The 23,924-nt window shown below is 38.2% G+C and overlaps 1 protein-coding gene across 6 annotated transcripts in view; it reads right to left on the reverse strand.

Moving 5' to 3' along the window:
- inpp4b (inositol polyphosphate-4-phosphatase type II B) overlaps positions 1-23,924 on the reverse strand; it is a 134,100-nt gene that overhangs the window by 1,305 nt on the left and 108,871 nt on the right. For 5 of the 6 annotated variants that reach the window (XM_023404208.2, XM_023404210.2, XM_023404211.2 and 2 more), the window contains 10 exons: positions 21,520-21,855; positions 20,514-20,652; positions 16,934-17,106; positions 16,137-16,260; positions 15,552-15,678; positions 12,339-12,479; positions 11,881-11,978; positions 11,572-11,684; positions 10,440-10,594; positions 5,149-5,339 (listed from right to left, as the gene is read on the reverse strand). In XM_023404208.2, the coding sequence (XP_023259976.1) occupies positions 5,165-5,339; positions 10,440-10,594; positions 11,572-11,684; positions 11,881-11,978; positions 12,339-12,479; positions 15,552-15,678; positions 16,137-16,260; positions 16,934-17,106; positions 20,514-20,652; positions 21,520-21,855 (1,581 nt within the window). In that variant the 3' untranslated portion in view covers positions 5,149-5,164. Of the gene's footprint in view, positions 1-5,148; positions 5,340-10,439; positions 10,595-11,571; positions 11,685-11,880; positions 11,979-12,338; positions 12,480-15,551; positions 15,679-16,136; positions 16,261-16,933; positions 17,107-20,513; positions 20,653-21,519; positions 21,856-23,924 lie in introns of those variants that run through there. The other variant, XM_023404209.2, reaches the window with a different exon arrangement.

Genomic DNA, 23,924 nt, shown 5'->3' on the forward strand with positions numbered 1-23,924 from the left:
TTAGGGTCACAATCTCTCCTTCCTGAGTAACAGCATTGAATAATGACCAGAAGTGTTTTTGCAGAACATGATGTCACAGTGAAGTTGACCATTTGGATATGAAATGTTATGATCAGATTTTATCCCCTAGAAATTTGAGTTAAACTGTGTCATAATTAGCGTACAATTCTCTGAGTTATGGCCAAAAACAAGTTTTGTGACATCACAGTGACCTTTGACCCCCAAAATCTAATCAGTTCATCCTGGGGTCCAAGTAATTGTTTGTACCAAATTTAACCCTCAAGGAGTTTCTGTACTATCGCGTTCATGAGAATGGGACGGATGGACGCACTGATAACCCAAAAACATAATTTGTCTGGCCCCGTCTGTTGATGGCGCAGAGGCACAAAGAGGCTTCTCACACAAAATACAACAGAATTTTGTCTTTTAAACTAGATGACTCCCCAAAATACTAATTTTTGTTCTTACTGAATAAAGTATTATGAAGTATATGTTGATTATTATCATATTTGTATGAAAATTAGATCTTTTTAAAAACCATAAATGTTGTGATAACAATGAAATGGTATGGAGCAGATTTGGAACATGCCTCATATTTCATCCGATGTTAACTATGTCAATAATGTGTTATGTAAAACTTGCCCTGGACCAGTCATAATGATAAAATCACATCTCTTCAGCAAGACTACAACTTTTGTTTGGTATGGGTCAAGTATCAACCACTAGTGGAGAGATTGTTTTTTCAAATGTTCATTCTGATTTATGGTACAAAAATGCTATACCAGAAACATATTTGCTTACACTCTAGGTGAGCTCTGACCTGCAGCACAAACCTTTAGCATAGATCCATATTCATTGCAAACTGTTTTCATGGTGCTGATTTTGCCCTGAAATATCAAAGGATACCCTATTTGGTTAAGAAACACCCTCTGGGAACATATCATCTTAGATGGACACATTGCCAAATGTGATCACACTCAACATATAGCTTGTTAATTTATACATATAACTAATGCTCTCTCTGATCTCTCTTTTCTTTTTCAAACATCATAAAATAATAATTTCAGTCTTTTATATTGCTTGGCAAGATCTATATCTCAACAGGAAGAGGTTCACTTTTTTCACCGCAATGTGGTCTAACAAAATCACCGAACACATAAATTAAACACAGAGACTAAGCTCTGATTTCGGCTACATTTATTTATAAAATGATCACTGAGAGAAAAATAGAAGAGACACACTGTTTTTCCAGCAAGAAAAATCGGTGAAGAGAAATTTCACTAATTGCTCTCAATCTCAAAAAAAATGGGACGTACACACATAGATACATGCAGATGGACGGACAACCTAAAAACAATAATCTAGCAATAATAGTCTAGCTCTGGTTGTCGCCTATGTGGAGGCATAAATAGTACTCCTTGAAATTTAAAATTAAATCACTTTGGTATTATAATCATGTGACCAACATTCCAAAAAACTCCTTTTCAGCCGAGAACTGGCTCATTTATTCAGGTTTAGTACCCTGACTCGGTATTATCTCGTGTCTGCTAATGCTCCAGTCATATATCAGGGATTATGTTTCTGTTTGAAGGCATAATGTGGTGTGGGACTAAAGCCAGAGGGTTAGATTTCCATGACATGACAGGACAACTCTACAGCAACCGATATGCCCTTGAAAAAGGAAGTGAACCTCTGTTTGAAGCTGATTCCGTGTGTAAAGGGTTACAGTTCATTGCGAGGTGCAGCAGCTGCTTGTTCCTCCACCCTGTAAAAAACTGATAACAGTTTAGTTTTGACTATAGTAATATAAACACTCAACCACATTAGAACAGTGGTGGAAATCCAGTGCACTGGGTTCAAAACAACAAAAACTGCAGCTGAACACATGCGCCTGAAAAGGCAAACCAGTACAAAATCTCTAGCATCACTGTGATCTAAAAATACCTTACACAGAAATTGGCATGTGTGATTCATTCTCAACAAAAAAAGTACGTTATGAGCTTCACAGATGCGGTTTTTGCTGTAGGCTGTACCATACTGTTTTTATTGGATAAAAAATATATGTTGCATTTAGGGAAAAAAAACAAGCTTTAGCTCAATGCAAAATTTACAATCTAGTTCACTAATTCAACAGTATATACACAGGTGGACAAAGTACACAGCATCATTACTTGAGTCAAAGTACAGATCCTCCTGTTTAAGTATTCAACTTTTTTTTATGTCAATACATTGTTGGATACTTCCACAGTGTATTTACAGAGCCGAATGACTCAACCTAACAACCTACTGAATACACCTGTAGAACCTGTAGAACAATAAGCTTGTAGTATATTCTATAAAGCCTGTTGATATGGCCATAAAAAACAATTGAATCAACAAAAGGACAGCTGTTGTTGTTTTTGAATTTCTTTTTCTTTAGGAAGTGATGAAGTTTGGCTGTGGTAAATACAGTAAACGTTTAAAACTAAATGAATCTTTCTTTATTCCTTAACCTTCAAACACAGACTTCAGGTCAGACCCTGGTGTCTGGTGAAGAATCTTCTGCCTCATCTTTATCTAACGTCGCCTTTGTTAAGACACTAACAGGTTCAAACATGACTGACGGTGGAGGAAATGGCTGTGACTGGTTTTTCTCCTGCGATGAACACAGTGCATGGTCAGACAAAATTCTTTCCACTGATTAAAAGCTCTGCTTCAAAGTACTTCACTACTGTCCACCTCTGAGTATATACACAGCATAAAGGAATGCACCGGAAATACTGACACACTGGAGTTTATACATAACACATTTCCAGACATCCAATTTGTGGAAGTTGATCCCTCATCAATGTTATAAAATGAGATAAAGCTTTTCTTAGTTTTAACTTACTGATTACATGATTGAGATGTATCTTGGTACTACATACTAGCATGTTCATCAGTATTTAGTGTCACTCCCATTGAATGTACATGGAAAGTTTTCAGACCTTTTCAAGTTTGCTATGTTTCAGACTCACATTAAAATGGATTCAATTATTTTTTTTCCCTCACCAATTGACACACAATAATCAACAATGACAATTCAAAAACTGTTTTTTGGAATGTTTTGTAAATTTAATCAGAAATAAAAAAAACTGAAAAATCCAATTGATGCAAGTATTTGTTATGACACTTGCAATTTAGCGCTGGTGCATCCTACTTAAATCAGTTGTCCTTGAGATGCTTCTGCAACTTGACTAGAGACCACTTTAATTGAACTGCTTGAGCATACTTAGGAAAGACACGTGTCTATATAAGGTCTCACAGCTCATGATGTGTCAGAGTGAAATCAAAGGAATGAGGTTTAGAGATCTCTCCATAGACCTGGAAAGACTGGATTGTGCAAAGGCAGAGATCTCAGAGAGGCTGCAAGAAAATTTCTGCAGCATTGAAAGTGTCCAAGAGCACTGCAGCCTCAATCATTCTGAAATCGAAGATGTTTGGAGCCACCAACACTTTCCTCAGAGCCTTGGTCAGGAAAGTAACAAAAAACCCAAAGGTCACTGTGAATGAGATGCATGATCTATGAATTTCTTCCCAAACCATACAAAAGGACAACAATCAGTGCAGCACTCCGCCAACCAGGCCTTTATAGCATAGTGGCCAGATGGAGGCCATTCCTCACAGAGAGGTTCACGATAGCCCACTGGGAGTTTGCCAAAAAATCTCCTTGAACAACTCTTAGACCATGAGAAGCAAGATCCTCTAGTGCTATAACAGGAAGTTTTTAGGATTTGGTCACAGTTCCCAGTGATGTGAATGGAGGAAACCAGGAACTGAGCATTAACTCATTAATGCCATCCCTCACAGTCAAACATGGTGTCGGCAGCATCATGCCGTGGGGACATTTTTAGACAGGGTAGAGGGAAAGATTGCAGAAAATCATAGAACAATCCTGAGTGCTTTTCTAGACTGCTCAGGATTTCAGGTTGGGGCGCAGGTTTACATTACTGTCATTCCAGGAGAGGCTACGGGAAACTGAAAGTTTGGTGAATGTGTTTAATTTGATTGTGTTTTTTACTCCACAGTGAGCTACACTAACGAAGATACACAAAACACACTGTAGTGTTGTGACTGAGCGATTAAGAGACTGAGACAGAAAATAAATGAAAGAGAGACGGGGACAGAGATTGTCTGAAAGACTGAAAAGCACCAAAGGTCTTTACAACAATTATTGTTTGGAGTAAATTAAATTTGCTCTGCCACAATAAAGTAAAATACCAAGAGTGGTTCACTCATCATTAATTGACAATACGTCAGCCGACTGAAAAAACTCTAATGTGGTGTATTTGCATGTTAGCTGTATTGCAGAAAAAGATGAACATATGTTTTAACTCTTGCAAAGCACATCCTTTTGCAAATTTCCGTGTAGGGTTAACATGCAACATGAAGATGTGCATGTCTGTTATGTGCCATCCTTTTGAGCAATATAATTCTCTGCTGTTCTGTTAGTTAACTCAAACTTTCATGTACCACATCAGTTGTTTGATATGATGTTAGACGTTAAAGGATAAGGATGTCAATGTTCTGTATTTGATCAACAAATTAAAAGACCAAAACCAATATTGAACTGATCCTACTAACAAGTATTGTTTGTGTATCAAAATTGTGAATTGCTCTTTTCTCTTGTTTCTCCTGTCATTGTGACGACCCTCTCTAAGCAGGCCTCTCTCTGCAGGAGCCTGATGGGTCGAGTCTGATCGTCAGGAGGATTCAGCTTACCTGGACACAAAATGTGTATTAATCTGCAGCTGAAAGTAGTCCCCAAAAAATGCACCATTTACTCCTGTTTGAGTTTTGTAGATTCTTTTTTCTGAATCTCTTTGTCTGACACCACTTTTTCATTGTATATTGTGTATGCATTTAGTATTCAGTTAGTGTGAACTTGATATTAATGCAACTCTTAGGAAAGTTTGATCTAATCAGATATTAAGAACAATTTATCAGAAAAGACTCTTATGTTACTTAATACCATCTGATTGAAATCAATTTTCCTGAGTCCTCAGCAGCTGCCCGGGGATTAACACCCTACCATAACTGCAGTTACCCTAACACGAGAAAGCCAGTTAAATCACACCACCACCACTCAAACAATAACCAGTAAACACAGAAAGGAGGAGTGAGTAGAGATGGCATTGTCAGCAATTTATTGATATTTTGCAAGCAGAAAAACAAGACTTAAAATGAGCCACACAACCAGTAAGTGGGAGCTAACAAGCAGCAGGGCAATGGGGTAAAAGTGTCGTGACGCCGGTTTGTTCTCTGTCACGGCGCCGGCCTCAGGATCCTCCCACTGCCCAATGTCCCCCTGGGTCAGCCGACTGCAGGGGCGCCCATCAGAGTGAAACAGAACGACCAGAGATAGATAGATAGATCAAAACACTGTGGTGTTAGTACAGTGGAGATGCTGTCTAAGTGGGTCTTCTACCGTAGATTGATCACTTGAGAGCCCAATCAGGCCGGTGCCAGAAGGCCCACATAGACAGAAGCATTAGTACAGACTTTGCCTCAAAAAGCCACAGAGAAGCAGGCAGTGATGGATGGAGCAGAAATGTGAGAAACAGGCTCATGAAAAGTTGCACTGTAAGCCATGTAATAAAATGACTTGATTGGCTGAGGATGGAGGAAGGAGGCATGCAAACTTGAGGAAAATTTAAAGGTAAAAGTGTCCTGTAGAATATTCTTTCATCACATCTAATCCAGCTGAAAGGTAATCACTACTGTTCACTATAGTTAGAGTAGATGACTCATGCTTACAGTTATGGTTAAACAGGTTTGTTGTGGAATGTGTTTGCTTTCCAGTATTTCCCTTTGGTAAGAATTTCACTTCATTGACACTTTGTTGACTACAGAGATAAATCCCTGTTGGCAGGACTCAAAACATCAGTATCAGACGGTGAGAATGGTTTTCTTGGGATAATCAGCACCTTTTGACAAGTGCAGAGGTTCATTCATTTCACTGTTAGAGACAGTGCAGTGTCACTGCAGCAGTAACAGTCTGCTGAGCGAGTATCACATGGATGCATTTTCTAACTTTAGACTCACTAGTTATGTATAACAATCTTGTCTAAAAGGTCAAAGGTACATGTAAGAATCACATGACAATATGTTGGCTCTTTAACTAGGACAAGACAGACAAGCACATGTCTGGAGGTTTTAGCTGAGTCAAAGAAACAGCATAGATGAAATACCCGATGGACAGTCCAGAAGAAGAGACCTGATTAAAAGACACTGTGTAATAACTCTGTAATTGCTTTTGCATGCACAGAACAGCAGATTACCTCAATGACAACTGCACGCTATGCAAAATAAAACACAATAATAAAACTGGTTTTAAAATGCTGCTGTAATTGTGCATGAGTAATTTATATCACGTGCAGCTGAACAAACCACAGGGCCACAGAATAACAATGGAGTAAACTGGTCCAGCCTCTCTAATCACCAACATGAAAGTCTTCCTTAATTTTATTCCATACAAACAAACCAAAAAAACAAACAACTCCGGTAAAACAATTCACTTCAAAGATGAGAGGAACATGCTCAGCTTCCTTTGACTACGACAAGCCCAATTTCCGTCAATCACTGCTGAAGCTGCTCTACATGTTGTAGATGCAAACTGTGACTTTCCACCTGTTACAACTAAAGTCATCTTAAAACATTAAGCCTCAATTTAGTGTTTATATATTAAATCCAAACTAATCCTGGTAAAAGGCTGTCATCCACGTGTCAGCAAAAAGACAATATTTGCCAATTTACGTCAAGATTTTACTTTACTCCTTCTGAACGGCTCTTATCTACCTGTCTCTATTTTCCAAAGTTAAGTTTTACCTCACTTCAACACTAAATTAATATCAAATTCCTCTTATAAAAGTTTTTATCAAGTATCAAGGTTTAACAGTCACTGTTCTCAACAAAAAATAAAAGTGTACTGGTGTCAGAGAGGAAGACAACTCAGACGGTCAAATAGGATCAATTCATTTTGCCTGGAAGATATCACTGTAGATTATTAGAGTGCACTTTTTGCTCTAGATCTTCATCACCAATCGTCCAACATCACGCTTCAATAAAGATTCCACCACACAGACTTCCACATATTTCCACTACATTTGTCATCCCTTATTAAACAAAAGCATACTTTTTTTCAAGTTTAAAGCTATGGATGCAAATACAGTCATCTTAGAGGTAAACTGCATTCAAACAATTAACTACTGTGTGAATGCAGCACCTGCAGTAAGCCAGTGTACTACTGCTGTTCCACTCCTCTAAAAGAGCTGCATGACATTTATCCACAACATCAGACATCAGAAAGTATAGTCTGCCACACATACAGTAAATTCAGAAATTTGTGTAACAATATCTACATGTGCCCAGGGCCTCTTGGTACACACTTGCCAACTGTGACTGTGTTGGCAAATAACAGTTACAAAAAGAATGGTTTTTCAGAGCCGTAGATGCAGAAAACATTGAATCTATTATTAATACCACTTTTTTAGAGATAAAAACTGTATGAGGGCATTTGTTTTTAAGGTTGTAATGAATGATAAGTCACTATAATAATATGACCTAGAAAAACAAAACAACAAAAATTTCAAGTTGATTTATATTGTAATGTAATAATTCGAGAGACGAGGTGTATGGAAGTGTGACAGTAAAAACATTAATGCGTGATAAACATACTGTATGGTAAATATAAAGTATATAGTGGCTTCAAACATAAATGTGTCGATCTTCCTTGTAAATAAAATAATCTATGAATTGTTTATGCATATAACTGTATGTGGGAAGATCTGGTGGACTTGTAAAAGGACTGAGTAGTTTGTGATAGTTTTAAATCGCAAACCTACTGAGCTGTATTGTTTTTGATGTATCAAACATTCGAGTGAAAATTTATTTATTTAATGGACTGATTAGAACTTTCTTCCTGGTCCTTTTAACCTTTCATAACCACTACATTTTCAGCTGTTTACTATGCAGTGCATTGCACCTGAATTATTTTTAAAGTCAAGATTCTGATTCAGTACTTTACTGACATATCAATCATAATAGTTGATGGGAATTTGGTTTGGTGCGCTCATGTAAAACAAAACAAACAAAAACCTTGCATCACACACAGTAACCACACTGGGACATAAAACAATAACAGAGAATACCCTAAGCCAGACACACTGTGTTGTCACAGGACGCTACCATCTTTCCCAGACCCAGTTCTTCATTTTTTTTCACAACAGCTCTTTGAAAATGATCACAATGACGAAAAAGACAGAGACAGAGAAATTTTGTTGTGTAATTGTGGAAAGACATCAGGTTTTTTTTTTTTGTTATTTATTTTTGTCCTGACTACTACAACTACTTGTCTGGATTCTACAACATGTTTATCAAATCATTTGGAGATGGAGTATTTTAAGCTGCTGCCAAGGTTAACTCATAAACAGTGATGACTCTAACTTTATGAAAATTGGTTATTGTGTAACTGTAAGTTAGGGCAATTGAATAAGCTTAAACCAATTTTTAATGGATCTGGCTATTTGTAGAATATGTTAATCAACTCAGCTGTGCTCAGTTGTTATGCACTGCATTGACTGTATTTGTGTCTTTGGGTCATGAATTGTTTTCTCCTCTTACTCTTCTAACACAGCTGCCATCAGCTGGTGTGTACAGGTCATTACCACAGGCATGTGTGCACTTCACCAACAGCCTTAAAAGGGTTCTTAAATTAGACCTTATCAGATTTAGACAGATGTAGATGTAGATGTTTACTCTGGTGGTAAACACAAACATTAAAGGCAGGAGTGTCCCTGCAGCACCGATGGGAACATGCATAGCTGTCTTTGAATGTGGGAAGGTGGTGATGGTGGAGGGTAACACATGATGACCTTTATAAGCTGGGAGGGGAAGATGCAGACAAAATGCCTTTCATGTGTGTGATGGACAGTTTCAGCTTTTGCTCATAGATGCAGGTTGTGGGTGCAGGTTATGACTTTAACCAGATGTCTGTAATAACATCTCTTTTTAAGGTTTACAGAATTTAAGAACTCAGCCATCACTAAGTTTGGCTTCTTTGGTTAAAGAGTCAGTTCACTGAAGTTACAAAAAATATATATTTCCACATTTCCTCACTTGCCCCCAGTGATTTCTAATGCATTTAGTTTCGGTTTTATGTGTGAGATTTCGAGATATCCATGTCTACAAACTATGTGCCAACCCACTAATGTTTCTGTCAAGAAAGGAAAACAATTCACAAAAACAATGTCATGGTTAATTGTACTATTTGACAGACCTCACTATCAGCTGTTTTCATTGGCACTATTTGTTCTGTAGAAAGCGGTTAAAACAGTTAGCATTAAAATGTATCATTGACCTTGGAAATAAGTTATCCACTTATTTGCTTTTTCAAAACATTCACCTACATAACACTACGTCAAAGTAGAACAAGACTAGTTCAAAACCTAGTATATGGCTGGCTGAAATTAAATAGAAAGACTGATGTGATTTTATCTATATTTAAAAATGATCACTCAGAAAGTTAGTTGTCTTTCTTACTCTGTCTCTCACACAGCTCACAGCCTCTGTCTGGGATCCACAAGTTTAGCCTTTATTTACCTCATCTCCAGAACATAACAGGCTTTTATTTCTAATTCCCTCTGTTTGATATTTATAATTGGTCATAGTGGTATTTTGGTACAAAGCCTTGTTTTGAGTCACTCCTGTTTGCCATGTTAAAGCTAAGCATTACATGTTAATACAAACTCAACACTTCCTGTGTCTCAAAGTGAAAGCCCTCTTGTGTTTCAGTGAGCAGAAACCCCTTTATTTCTTAACAGGGCTTTTATTGTTGTGCTGCAGTAAGCATATTGTCTCATTTCAAGTTGCTGGTGTTTCTGTTGTTGTACATGCCATTCAGATCTGCTAGTTTCTTTAATGACTTTGCTCTCTCCCTCGCACTGTCCGTCTCTCTCTATGCTCAGTGTGTCTTATGTTTAGTTTTTTTTTTCCTTTAGGCCGGCTTGGTAGACCGCCCGTATCAAGAGGTATAACTCTAAGTCCAGTCATGTGCCAGGTTTATACCCAGTTTGTTTGAAAAAAAAGTCTCTAAATCTAACGACAATGTGCTAAATTGGCAACAGTGCAGGCTGTAAACACCCCCTTAACAGAACCTGTTAGCACCAGAAACTCCAACTCAATGACGTCGCATTCGGCTGACCCATGGTGGAAATATGCTCACTCAGTCAGGCAGCCAGTCAGAGGCATTCCAGTTTATAGTGCTCGCCCCACTGATGCGGTCCAGCTAAAAATATGTCTTTTTGTAATTTTATTTGAACTGACTCATCAAATGACTCAGAACAACAGGGAATGGTTGAACCAATAACTTGCACCCATAACATATAGTTTTATATTATTGAGTACTTTCATTACTAACTTACCTCCGCATACAGTCCAGAGCACGGATGAAGAAATCCTTACTGAGCTGGTGTTCATCACGTAGGAGGGCACACTGCTCTAATGTGACAGACATGGATGTCCGGTCTTTGGCACTTTTACAGCTGGTGAACCTGATGCCATTTAATCTTCGGCAGATCTGGAGAGAAGAGAAAGATGTATGCAGTGTTTATGTGGACCATTAGTGCAAACTCTTCCTTTTTTTGTAAGCATAAGTGATTCATCTTGTAAGGAGACTTGCCTTGTTTTACATTTGCATGTTGTTCTAACACAAACTTCAAATAAGTTTAAAGTAAAAAAGATTGATAATATGTTTTATCATAAAATGCAGTTATACATTTTACATAAAGTACTATACAGTAATAGTAAAATAACACCAATACCTTCAATCATTGTCTTCTGAAATAACACAGTGCTAACAGAGTGCTATTTTGAGTATCATGTCCAAAGACTCCTCCTTAGAAATTTTTATTTGGGTTTGTTCTTGAGTAGATATTTTTAATTAGAAAATACACAAAATATGTCATTAGCAATGCTAACAGTGCGGCCATAAGGATCACAATGTCCACCACTTTAGTCCAGACTGAATAACAACTCTTATAAAGATCATTAATAATTCCCAGAGGATGAAGCCTAATGACTGACTTTTCCTCTAGTGTCATCCACAGGTCCAAATTTTATTTCTTCAATACCTTCACTGAAGACCATTATACATGTAAAATTATACCATTTTAATATTAACATGTTAGCATTGTCATTGTGAGAATGTTAACATGCTGATTGTACCATTTAGCATAAAAGTACTACAGCTTCATGGACAACTTCACAGTAAACTTTTGTTACAACAGATTCTTGCTGTGACCACAGCAAATCAGATGCAATGTAGGAACATTTATAATAATTCACTGTCAGCTACTGAATATCCAGTAAACGGTCATACAGTATTCTTTGAAGTACAGCATGTTTGGGCAGCTCTGCTCCCATGTTATATCAATATGTCAGCAGTGTTTACAGAGTACACCCACCTTAGTTATGCAAGACAGAAAGTTTATATACACGGTCCAGTGAAAACTCTTCCTGACAAGGATAGAAAGTTACAATAAAAACACTGCTCACCGTTCCAGCAATCCATAGTATCTCCACATTCTTTCTCTTCTTTGTGACTACATTCTGGCCCAGGGTTTCAAGTAATTCCTTTATGTCCGTCTGTGTTTGAAAACAAGGTAGACCTGTCCATAGAACACATGAAACACATTGCGAGTCACTGGGTCTGTTTCTTGTGTTGGTTTGGTTACAAATACAAATTTGTGGAGACAGGTACCGAAGTGGCTGCAGCTCTGATGTCAAACTCAATGCATATGAAAAACAAAACAATTTTTCCCACACATCTTTGTGCAATTAGTGCATGAGTCGCTTTGCACTCACATTCTAATGGCACCTTTTCACTTAATGATTTGTAATAGGCTTCTAACATCTCAAAGTTCTTCTGGTTTATTCTTTCTTGAAGGGAGATATCTCCAAACCTGAGAGGATGACAAAGGGAATTAGGGCAATTATGGTGGAGGAACAAGACACACAGTGAAACTCAAAACAAAACTCATTCAAAGTAACAGTAATGTGGAACAGTAAATGCTGCATTCAGAGAGAACAACATGATAAATGTAAACTTTTTGGTGGGATTATATTTGCAAATTAATTGCAGTTCTGCATAAAAATAAAATTTCTTCAAGAGTAAAGGATAAAGAATAAGCTGTGGACAACTCTGATATTGATGAGTTTGAGACCACACTGGCCCTAGTTAACATGTTCATACAGAGAGTAGTTTTCTGTGAGTGCATCAGATTGCAAGTTCTTCAGAGTGAACAAAGAAGTCTCTGCAGTACCTCTCCGCTATAGTTTGCTGTTCATTGATGCCCACGTTAAACAGCACCGGGAATACTCGTAGAGGCTTGCCCTCCTTGATCTCCTCTGGCAAGGTCTGGAAAACCAGTCTTGGTAATGGCACTTCTACAGTGAAGTGGTCTCTGAATGCAAGGAGAAAAAAATCAAAACAGAAGGTAAAAGACAGAGAAGGATTACCCAGGAATTCATTAAACCATGCAAATGCTGCAGAATATGATAAGCTTAGGAAGTTGTACAATTTGACACCAAAGACAGGCCAGAACAAGCTGTAAAAAGAGAGAAAAGTGGTGTGCCTGTATTTGAGAAAGACAGCGCAAGTGTGTGAGACAAACTGCCTGAAAGATTGTCATGGAGGTGGGTGGGGCAAGAGGAGTGTATCATCTTATCACCCCTGGCATAATGCACGTAGTAACCAGTTCTAATAAAACTGAACCTGTGGCAAATGTCTTTCAAGTGAATCATTGGTACTTAAAGGCATTCATGATCCACGTGACTCAACAATGACTTACCATGACAAACTGCTTTGGTATGACTGCAGTCTTGTAACTAAGAGAATCCCTGAACACGTTGTTCTATTCACTGGTGGACTAAAGTTCACCAGGATTTAAAAGACAGGGCTACTTCCTCATTATTGGCTGTACAGGTCAGCTGTACTGCTTGGCCCAAGCTTTTATAGTTCAGGTCCTGTTCCTTTATTTTGTATTCTCATGTATAGACCTGTAAAGTACAATTATTTCATCACTTTCTGAACTCCTGTCTATGGTTTTATACAAGTATGACAGAGTTCTTATTTTATGTGACTTTGTGTTTGTTGTCCTGCACACCCTATGACTGATGAGTTTTTAGGTCTAGTGGAATCATTTATCCTCGTTTAGAGTTAGTAGACGACTTTGTATCTGACCACAAAGCTGTTATGTTTTAAAACACCTCTTCCCTCTTGTATTTTAAAACCCCATCCCACCACATGGTCTCAAATTCTTAATGCTGACTGTGCAGCCAAATTCAGTGATGCCTATTCGAAGTTTCCCATTTCAACTTCTCCTCAGAAACCAGGTGAACTATTAATCTCTTTTAACAGTCACGGCCTTTCTATTGTTGACCATACTGCTCCACTGAAAATTAGAAAGCTAATATCAAACACCTTAACCCTGGCTAAATGATCACACTTGATCATTGAACTGACAATACATAAAAATGGAACGGAAATAGAAGCTAACTAAATCTACTATTACCCACAACACTCTAAAAGAATGTATGACAAACCATTACAATATAGTAAAGCAAGATCAGCATATTTTTCGGACATAATATCCAAAAACAATCACAACCTCAGAGTCTTATTTAATGTAATCAATTCTGTCCTAAATGGTCCATCCAGTACAGATTTTGCACCTGAGAAAGATTGGACAGAGAAATTTGCTGCTCATTTAGTTGGGAAAACAGAGAGCATTCAATCCCAAATTCACTGAATTCTTCCAACCTCCAACAATAATCTTCTAAGCTTCACTTTTACAGTTTCAAACCATTAACATCAGCACTACATAAAACAATTTCTTAAATGAAATCCTCTCTGTAGTGCTGATTTTATCCCTTTTAATTATTAACAGTTGTCTTACCTGTAGTAATTTTCCAACTTCCAAAAAATTACTTTGGATCCACTATTACTTGATAATTACAGGCCAATTTCTAAATGATCATTTTTATCAAAAGGTGGATGAGTAAGTTATTTCAACTGAATTAACATCCTTTATGAATAGTAATGATATTTTTAATAGCTTTCAATCAGAGACAACCCTCATGAAGGTTTTGAATGATCTACTTTTAATAGATGATAGAGGTGACTGCACAGTCAAGTCAATTTTTATTTATACAGCGCAGAATAACAACAGAAGATATCTCAAGGCACTTTTCATATAGAGCAGTTCTAGACCGTACTCTTTATAATATTGATTACAGAGACGACACAATTCCCACTATGAGCAAGCACTTGGTGACAGTGGCAGTCCTGGTGCTTTTGGATTGATCGCTGCCTTCAACACGATTGATCACTCCATACTCCTGCACTGTCTAGAAACCTGGGTTGGTCTTAAGGAAACTGCTCTAAATCTATTACGTTCATACCTCTCCTATAGAACCTTCTTTGTTGTCATAGCAAATGTTTCTTCTGTTGTAACCCATCTTAACTGTGGTGTTCCTCAAGGCTTTGTCCTTGGCCCTCTGCTATTTTCAATATACATGCTTCCTCTCAGCCAGATCATTCACAAACATGGAATCTCCCATCGCTCTTAGGCAGATGATATGTAGTTGTATGTCCCCTTTCAAACCAGCAGCCTTAATAATCTGTTTGCCTGCCTCAGTGATGTTAAATGTTGGCTGTCCCAACACTTGTAAAAATTCAATAATCACAAGTCGGAAGTCATAATAATTGGTCTAACCATTTCTACCATTGTACCATTGCATCATTGTAAGCCTAAAGCCTATAACATTAGTTATTTTTGATGCAGATCTCAGTTTTGATGATTAAGTAAAAAATTTTTACCAGTCATGCTTTCCACTCCAAAAAAACCAACAAAATAAACAAAATCAGACCATTCATGTGTCCTACTGATTTACATAAGGCCATACATGCTTTTATTTTCTCCTGTCTTGAGTACTGTAATGTACTTAATGCTGGCATCAGTCAGAGCTCTCTTCCCTAAATCCTGGTACAGAATGCTACTGCATGGATGTTAACCAGCATCAAGCAATATGAACTCATTACTCCAGTAGCATAGTTCAGTAGAGTTTAATTAAATGAAAGGGTAACAATTGGACACTCCCTATGATTAGGGCCAAATGACAGTACAGTCCATTTCTAGCAAGCTTCCTAGGAAATTGCAGCTACACATCATGCCCTTTCTAATAAGTTCTATGCAAATCATAAAGAATCTATAAGACCCTTAAAATAAAGTTTCTCCCAAATCTTAAAATGAAAAGATTAAATTTTATTGACTGCTTGTAAATTTAATGCTCATCAAGGAACTCGTGTTGGCAACTGGATGACAACAGACAGTTATCTTCTACTGTTACCCTGCTACTATGATATTACTACAAAGCTTTATCTTAAGGATATGCAATCATCACATAAAGAGACAGACATTACATGTGAGATTAAAGCACAGAAACAAACAGGGAAGAAGGGAATAATTTCTCACCGTCGGCCACACACTAAAGGCTGGAGGTCACTGAGGTCATCTGTCTTGGCCTCTGTGATCTTGAAAAGGACTCTTTGCAGGTCTGAGATTCCAACCTCCATGTCCTCCAGCATCCCAATCTCTTCACCTTAAAACAGTTTGGCAAAACAAGATCAGAGGTGATTTAATTCTTAATTGTCAAACACTGTCTGTCATTACTCAAAATGAGGTGAGCTCAGCCAAAACTTAAAAATGTCATAGGGCTATGATTCAGAAACTGTCCGGGTTTGATACTGCAGAGGAATTATTTGGTAGAGACGTCACAGATACAAGGATCATAAAAAGGGCAAAGGTATTAGCTGTTCTTATCTCTTAACTACCAGAAAACGCCTTCCTCTGCTTCCCTCGAGATACTGTAGTTACCTTTCACCTCAAAAAGGCTTGGTAAATTTATTATGCCAATCTTGTTTTTTCTTATAAGATGATCACTCATCATCATCACCTAAATGAAACTATTAGGGTTCTAAAATTCAAATTAAAAAACAAGTGAAAAGCTACATTTAGGAGGTTGCCAGTTCTGTTTTAACTCTTTACAAATGTACTCACTGTATGTGCTGAGCAGGCTCTCAAACTGGGCTACCAGGCCAACCAGGTGGAGCTGCCTCATGAATCCTTTGTCCTGCATTCCTGCATACAGCCTCATGACAAAACCACAGGCTAAGGCTGCCAGCTGATAAAAGACACACACACACACACACAGTTTTAAATCACATCATATTGGCATATTTAGCTGCAATACAAGTATTACAGCCTCACAGCTGTATTCATACCACATTGTTTGAGTTGTAATATTCCAATCCTGAAGAATGTTGTCATTCCTATTGTAGCTGTTTGTTTTGAGTTTGTTGAAGTGAACTGTGTACAAAGCCTCCGTATTCTATGGCTTTAGAATATTATATTTTGGTGTAAAGATAAACCAAACTTCGATCTGTCAAATTAATGTGAACCTTTACAGATAAATGATTTAAACTTTTAAAATATTATGTTTCATGAGGTATTTTTACTTGACCGGTAAAATGTTGGCATTTGTGAACATTTAACAAAGTCTTGGGAAAAGTTGTTGTTCTGACAGGCTAAGCAAAAATTTGGACTTGCAAAGAGTAGCGCTGAGCGTATTCCACTTTGGACCAAAAAGGACAATTAGATAATAAACTGCTTTACAGCTCAACTGGCTAAGATTTAAAATATCAAAGTATTATACTTTAAAACAATAAAAGGAAAGGAATAAAAGGAAAAAAAAACCCAGATGAACTGTGACAAACACATTACTTAAGAGACCTTGACATCCTCTAAAGGAGCTAAAAGTCTAAAAGAGCTGTTATTATGTCATTTTTGCCACCTACTGCCTGACTGAAGACCACGTCTCGCCTCTGTTGGAGGAGGAAGCCCTGTGGTATGCTGCAGGCTGCCTCCTGCAGAAGCACAAAAGTCATGGCTTTCTTAGCCTTCTCCACTACCTCCATCACACACTCCTTTAACCTGGTCACCAGAGGACACAGCTGCTCCCTCCAGTCACCTGCAGAGAAAGATAGCATGGGGATAGGAGAGAGGGTGCAGACAGAGATGGAATGACAGTTATGATGTGGTTGTGGATTACCACAAACTATTCATGTTTCTTTGACAATGAGGAAGAATTACAGGAAGGGAGAACTGCAAAGGAAATCAAACACAAATTTCAAAGTTTGACAGAAAGCACAGTCAGCCATTAACTTTAGGACATACAAAAACACATACAAAAACACAACAAAACAACTTTTTGTCAACATGAAATAAAACTGATATATACAGTATGGTCATTAAATTATAAACACATGCCTCAGTATTTGTTTTATTGTTAACCACAGCAAATAATAGCAAATCATTCAATGCATGATACCACATTTAATGTACCTCTTGTATTTAAAGTACTATTGTTTTCGTAAAGCCAACTCCTTCCTCTGCAACAAGCAGAAAGTGTTGGATCTTCAAAACACACCTGCTATTTTGGTTCATTTAGGCACAGCAGTGCAAGGTGCAATGGGCTGGATAAAGTATAGACATGGATTGGAAGGTGTGGTGGTAATAAATAAAAAGAATAAATACACACAACCAGTCACATCATTGGTGTTATACTTAAAAAAAATAAATAAATAAAAATAAATAAATAAAATACTTGTTTATATGACTGCACCAATCTAACGCTATCTCACATTGTAAACTATGTAAAATCCTAAATTCTTACATCATATCATAGTTGATGTAATACAATACCATTTATTTTTCAAGAATAAAACATCAAATGTCATGTTTCGTAAAAGAAAGAGAAATAATTTGGGAAATACGTGTAACGACCCTGTGCTCTAATGTAACACTTCTCAAACCAGAGGCTGCAGATTTATCAACATGTCTGTCTTTCAGAGAAGCTTTTCATACAGTATAAAGCAGCTGTGAATAACGTGTACAGTTAGAATCACTCATTAATTTATACATCAGTGCAGACTGCTTTCATGACTTGCTTACTATATCCACATTAAACATTTTATTTTGTCACCGCATTGGCAGCAGAGTGACTTTGAGCCAGAAAAAGATGCAGTTCTGAGACATCTATTCTCAGTGCAATGTCTAACAGCCAATTTCAACCAAAATACCAACAACTCGCTTTGTGCTGAGTGCTGACTAATTTGAATGAACCTCCCACTGGTTTGTATCTCTCTTCCCACCTTTGCGCCCTGTTTTCACACAGTCAATTGCACATGTAGTGTTGATGTGTTAAAACTGACACAGGTTGATGGACCGCTAACTGGTTATTGTAAATTATTAAAGATTAGCATCACACCAATTACTCCTGTTTGTGTATTTTCCCATTTAACACACATATGTGGATACATCTTTTAATCAAATCACAAGTGGTTGAGTTAGTTGAGAGTAGTTAATTTAATTAGATAAGCTAATTAGTGTGTGTTGTGTGTAGTGAGTGTTCCATGTACCCCCTGGCAGCAGAAGTACCCCCTGGAGCACAAGTGCCCCTGGTCGGGAAACACAGGCACTATTTACTTTATACTAATTGTCATAATCTACTGATTTAATATTTATCTAATACTTATTAACTGTTGCAGCTGTGATTATCTCCTCTATTTCATTCAGTATTCCACTGAGACACACTCAAAGATCAAATGAGTTCGGTATGAATATTGACCTCTCTGAGTACGATTCATTTTGTCAAACTACTCAAAAGCAGATTAGAAATAATATGTAGGAATTGGGACACGGCTATAGTGTGTTCATGGTGTCTTATATGCATTTCCTCCATCTAGAACAGGTTTCCTATACTCCCCTCCCTAACCAAAAGGGGGCAGTGTTGGATAAATAATCTTCCAATTGAGTTTTCCCACCACGCATTCTGTTCAGCTTCAACATATTGAAAAGTTCTTGGGGGAAAGCAGGGATCAGTGTGGACAGACACACACACACACACACACACACACACACACACACACACACACACACACACACACACACACACACAGAACAGTTGGATACGACCAAGAATGTATAACACATCAGGCTTGCCCTCGTCTTGTCAGAGAAATCATGTCTTATCTCATTCTGCAAATACCGCCTCTGCACAGAGAAGGAGGAAACAGAACTCCAGCTGTCATCTCTTCGCCAGCCCACCTGTCCAAACATCTAAACCCCACAACGCCTTGTCATCAAAAGCCTGGGCTTCATCGTTCTCCGCTCGGAGATAAAGCATCTCTCATTATTCTGTCCATGTTTGTATTTAGACAAGCAGATGACCACTTGCTCTGAGCCTGTTCAGCGTCTTAATAAAGGTGCTCGGGGGTTGAGCTTATCTGTCAGACTGAACACAGGCGGATAGCCTTGTTCTTACCTGCCAGTTCACTTGGACAGACAGACACACACAGACACATATGCACAGAGGCACAAAATGATACCAGCACACCAACACTTGCAGAGATGCCTGAATGTGCATTTGCCTGTGACACACCAAGTTTGTACAACTATCTTTGTGGGGACCCGTCATTGACATAATGCATTCTCTAGCCCCTTACCCTAACCTTAACCATCACAAGTAAATGCCTAACCTTGACCCTTACCCTAACCTTAACCTAATTCTTACCCTGCCCCTTAAACCAAATCTTAAACAAACAGCCATTTAAACTTGTGAGGTGCAGCATTTTGGTCCCCAAAAAGCACCCCACAAGTATAGTAAACCAAGCACAGACACACACAGAGCCTCTCCTTGTCGCCTGGTCAGACTAATGCCGCTGCTGTGTATGCCAGTTGGCAGCTGTAACAGGCTGGGTACTTGTCTGGACACAAGCTTGAGGCAGGATTTCACTGGACGTAAGGGGAGACTGGGCAGCTTGTGTTTAACAGTGAATGGCTCTGCATATCAAATATTACTTTCATCCACTTCTCTGGCAACAACTTAAGTTTTTGCTAATGCTTAAACAACAGAGAGTCTCGAGTCTTGTGTCACTCCTGTCGACTGACGCTGCAGATCGACTGAAAAACAACGACTGTTCATTGTCATTTCTCTCACAGTGAGAATATGTATTTGATTTTGTGTATTAATTTATTCTCTTTTTTTGGCCGAAAAGCTTCTCAAGCTAAAATTAGCTGGTGTTTTGTGATTGGAACAGATATGTTGCTAATAATATTGATGGATAAGCATTATACTACAAACATAAATATGAAGGTTATAACCTACGATGCATCACAATATCTGTTTAACTGAGGAGGAAAAACTACCTCTGAGTTTGGGAATGTTTCTGTCTAGTGGCTGGAGAGGATTGCAAATTTCTGTACTGACCAGTAAACATCAGATAAGATCAGTTACCTGCCAATTTGAAAACGTAACATTTAATAGACGTTTCTCACTGATGCTGATGATTGTGCTTTACAAAAACAGTGACTTACCAGGGTTGTGTGAGGTGATGACATCAGCTAGCTGCTGCTCAGGGACTGTCTCCTGTTTGCTGTTGTCTTCCTCCTGGAGTTTATCCACCATGGCGATGACACAGTTGAGACATTTGGCCACGTTGGCCCACACCCTGTCCTAAAAGAGCCAAATACACAATCAGCAGTCAGATCAGCCTCACTGATTAGATCACTCTCTCACACTCAGAACAGAAATAATACAGAAAGACTGTTACATCAGCTAAAACTATAAACTATTCCCTTGTGTTCAAAAACAAAGAAAAAAGGTGTTTCCCTTTACAGCCTAAACTGGCTTTGTGACCGAAAGGTCAAAAGGAAATTGCTGTCTGGATATTCCGACAAAGTGTTTCCATTGTTTACAGCTTTCTCTCTCTTTTACTGCGCTCCTGCCGATCACTGATGAATAGACGCTTTCACTTTCGTGTGTGTGTACAAAGATGACTCCAAGCATGTGTATGCATTGTAAAGGGGTGGTGTATATTTTGGTCTTTGTTGCTTCAAAAATATGATGTGAACGCGTTATAACAGTGAAGAATATTTTGGGAGATAATTAGGCATTGGTGTGCAGAAATCATGATAAACTCCTGCTGTCAGTGTGGCAGACACTGTCCTCACGCAAACAAACCAACAGTCATACACACTTTAATGACAAGAAGCAGCACGACTTAGATTCAGTGACAAGGATACCATGCAATAATTTTCTGCAGCCAGTTTGTCATGATGAAATGTATAAATTCCTTTGAGAAAAGCTGTCATTAAAATGAAAAAATAATGTGTGGTATGCAATCTAATTTTGCAAGTAAATGAAATTATTTGACATAAAAATGGTTTATCTGTAATACATCTTATTTCCCCATGTGTACGCTACTCTACAGTGAGGACCAGCAGTAAAAAATGTTTGTCAAATTGTAGTTTAATAAATAAAAACCATAAAAAGTCACAGCTTTAATGGAAGATTTCTTAATGATTTGGAAGTCAGACTCACCCATTCCTCCTCATCATACTCTTTATGATGCGGTATGGAGTCTTGATGCTTCAGAGGCAAAGGCCCACCTTCTCCTCTAGTTGTGGTTTGTGATCCTTCCACATTATTACACACCACCGTGCTCTCAGTGACTGACGTGGCTGGACTGTGACCTGGAAGTCCCTGGACTGGACTCTGATTCTGGTCACTGTGCTGGTGGATGTGGCCTTGATGTTGACCTGCCTGCACTGGGGTTTGCTTCTGGTTCTTGGAAACATACCCGGGCTGCGCTGTATGCAGTGCTAGTAGTGCACTCTTGACCAGTTCATCTTTAAGTGTGTGAACAAATTGTTCCGTCTGTAGCAGAGAAGAGAAAGAGAAATTGGAAAAAAAAAGAAAAGAAAAGAGGTACTGAAAGTTACTGCGGGGTAGCACGAAAAAAGAAAAATTTAAGCGGTGAAAAAGCAAGAGACATAGTAGGAGAGAAGGAGACTGTCACATTGGTGGAGAGTGGGTGGAAGAAAACACAGGTACAAGTGAACTTGGAAGCGGGTAACTATTTACAGAGCGAGTGAAAAGAAACAAGGAAAATGAACACTCTCCTTCACCATAAAGTAGCTGCTCTCCATTACCACAGCACAGCCAGTGAGCAACAAAAACAGCGACAAACAACAAACAATTCAATTACTCCTCCTCCAGCCTGCTTCTCCAGGAGCACACCTCCTTTGATCTCAAATTCACCAGCTACTGTAAGTTGATGATGATCCCGGTACCAAGGAGCCTCGCGCTGGCCGCCGCCACTGCGTAAAAAAATGATAAGGGCTCTCAAGAGTAATTGAGTTAGCACTGCAATAAGCAATTCTATTACCACAGCAAAATGCAGTCTAAGAAAACACATGAGCCAAGCCTCTATGAAAAGAAACCTTCAAGGTCATTATATACAAATATTTGCCACACAAACGCCTACCTCCCTGATGTGGACAGAAAAGTGAATGAGTTTGTTGAGACAGCTGGAAGCAAAGAAGTAGATCAGTGTTGAAAAGAACCCCAGGCAAGTCCTGTCCTGGCTCTAGAGACACTTCGTATGGATCTCATAAGGAATTGATTCTGAACTTTTTGCCTTACGACCCCCTTAAAATGAAGCAATGTCGACTTGTGATCAGTTTTAACAGGCTGCATGTTTTTTCTCCTCTCATATAATCATACATGAACCCCTTCAGCTTATCTTTTAGTCCTTTGGTGAGTTGAGACCACCATGTTGGGAATCACTATAAAAAGGTTTAAACTTTTCCATCTCTCATATTCACACTTACTGTGAATACATCACTAGACATCGATCCAGTATGCAACTGTTGTAAAATGATCCCATGCCCCCAGTGTCTTCACACTTTTTGGAACTGCCCCAAGCTAGCAATTTAGTTTAAGACACTTTCAGAGGTCCTCGAAGTCACTATAGACCCCTTTCATATTATAGCTCTTTTTGGAATACCCTCTGATATCTGTTCAAGCCCGTGTGACTTCTTGGCATTCTGTATGCTGCTTGTCTGTCCTCTAATTCTACTGAAATGGAAGGATGTATTTCCTCCAAATCATATGCAATGGATAAAGAATATCTTATATGAGGCTGAAAAAAAATTTGGCACACACTGCGAGGCTCACCTGGTAAATTCTGTAAAATCTGAAGACCTTTTCTGAGATATTTAGCAGAGGAGCTATGAGTTCCATGAGAACCCTTTGTGCAAATGTGATTATAAGATAATGGTACCCTCTAAATATCAAAGCTCCCGCTCTGATGGACCCTGAGAACTAGGATAGTCTCTCTTAAATTGTTTATTTATTTTTCATATTGTAAAATATATTGTAATTGTTTACTTGTTGTGTTCATATTTTTTCTTATTTGCTTATCTACTTACTTTGTATGTGGGTGGGGGGTGTTTTATATGCATTTTTGTATGCTCATTTAAAAATGCAATAAACGTAAATATATATTTTTATATATATATATATATATATATATTTATATATTTGTATGTAATTTGTTCACTTTTTCAGCTAAGCGATCACATCACCATTCATAAGGCTGTGACATCCACCGCTATTTCAGTGCAGTAGTATGTTCAATCTGTTGCTGTTTTTAAACTGTAACACATTTAGTAACACAGCTAGGTGTAAATGAGCACTGTTTATAAGCTTAATAGCTTAACAGCAGCCAACAGAGTTATCACATCATGATCATTTATGTGGCTTTCATATGCTTTCAGTAAGCTTTTACAGAAACCAGAAATAATCCCGCTTTTAGTCGTCAGTGAGGGGCGATCCAAAAAGCTACTAATCCAGTCAGTAACATTGATGATTCAGTATGGTCAATTCACTTTGAAGAATCTTTGTCAAAGAATCACCTGTCAATGTCCTGAAAACCTTGAGCA

Source organism: Seriola lalandi, unplaced genomic scaffold (genome assembly GCF_002814215.2).
Source record: "Seriola lalandi dorsalis isolate HSWRI2012SDOR001 ecotype SW California unplaced genomic scaffold, Sedor1 jcf7180002054234, whole genome shotgun sequence".
NCBI classification, from domain to species: Eukaryota; Metazoa; Chordata; class Actinopteri; order Carangiformes; family Carangidae; genus Seriola; species Seriola lalandi.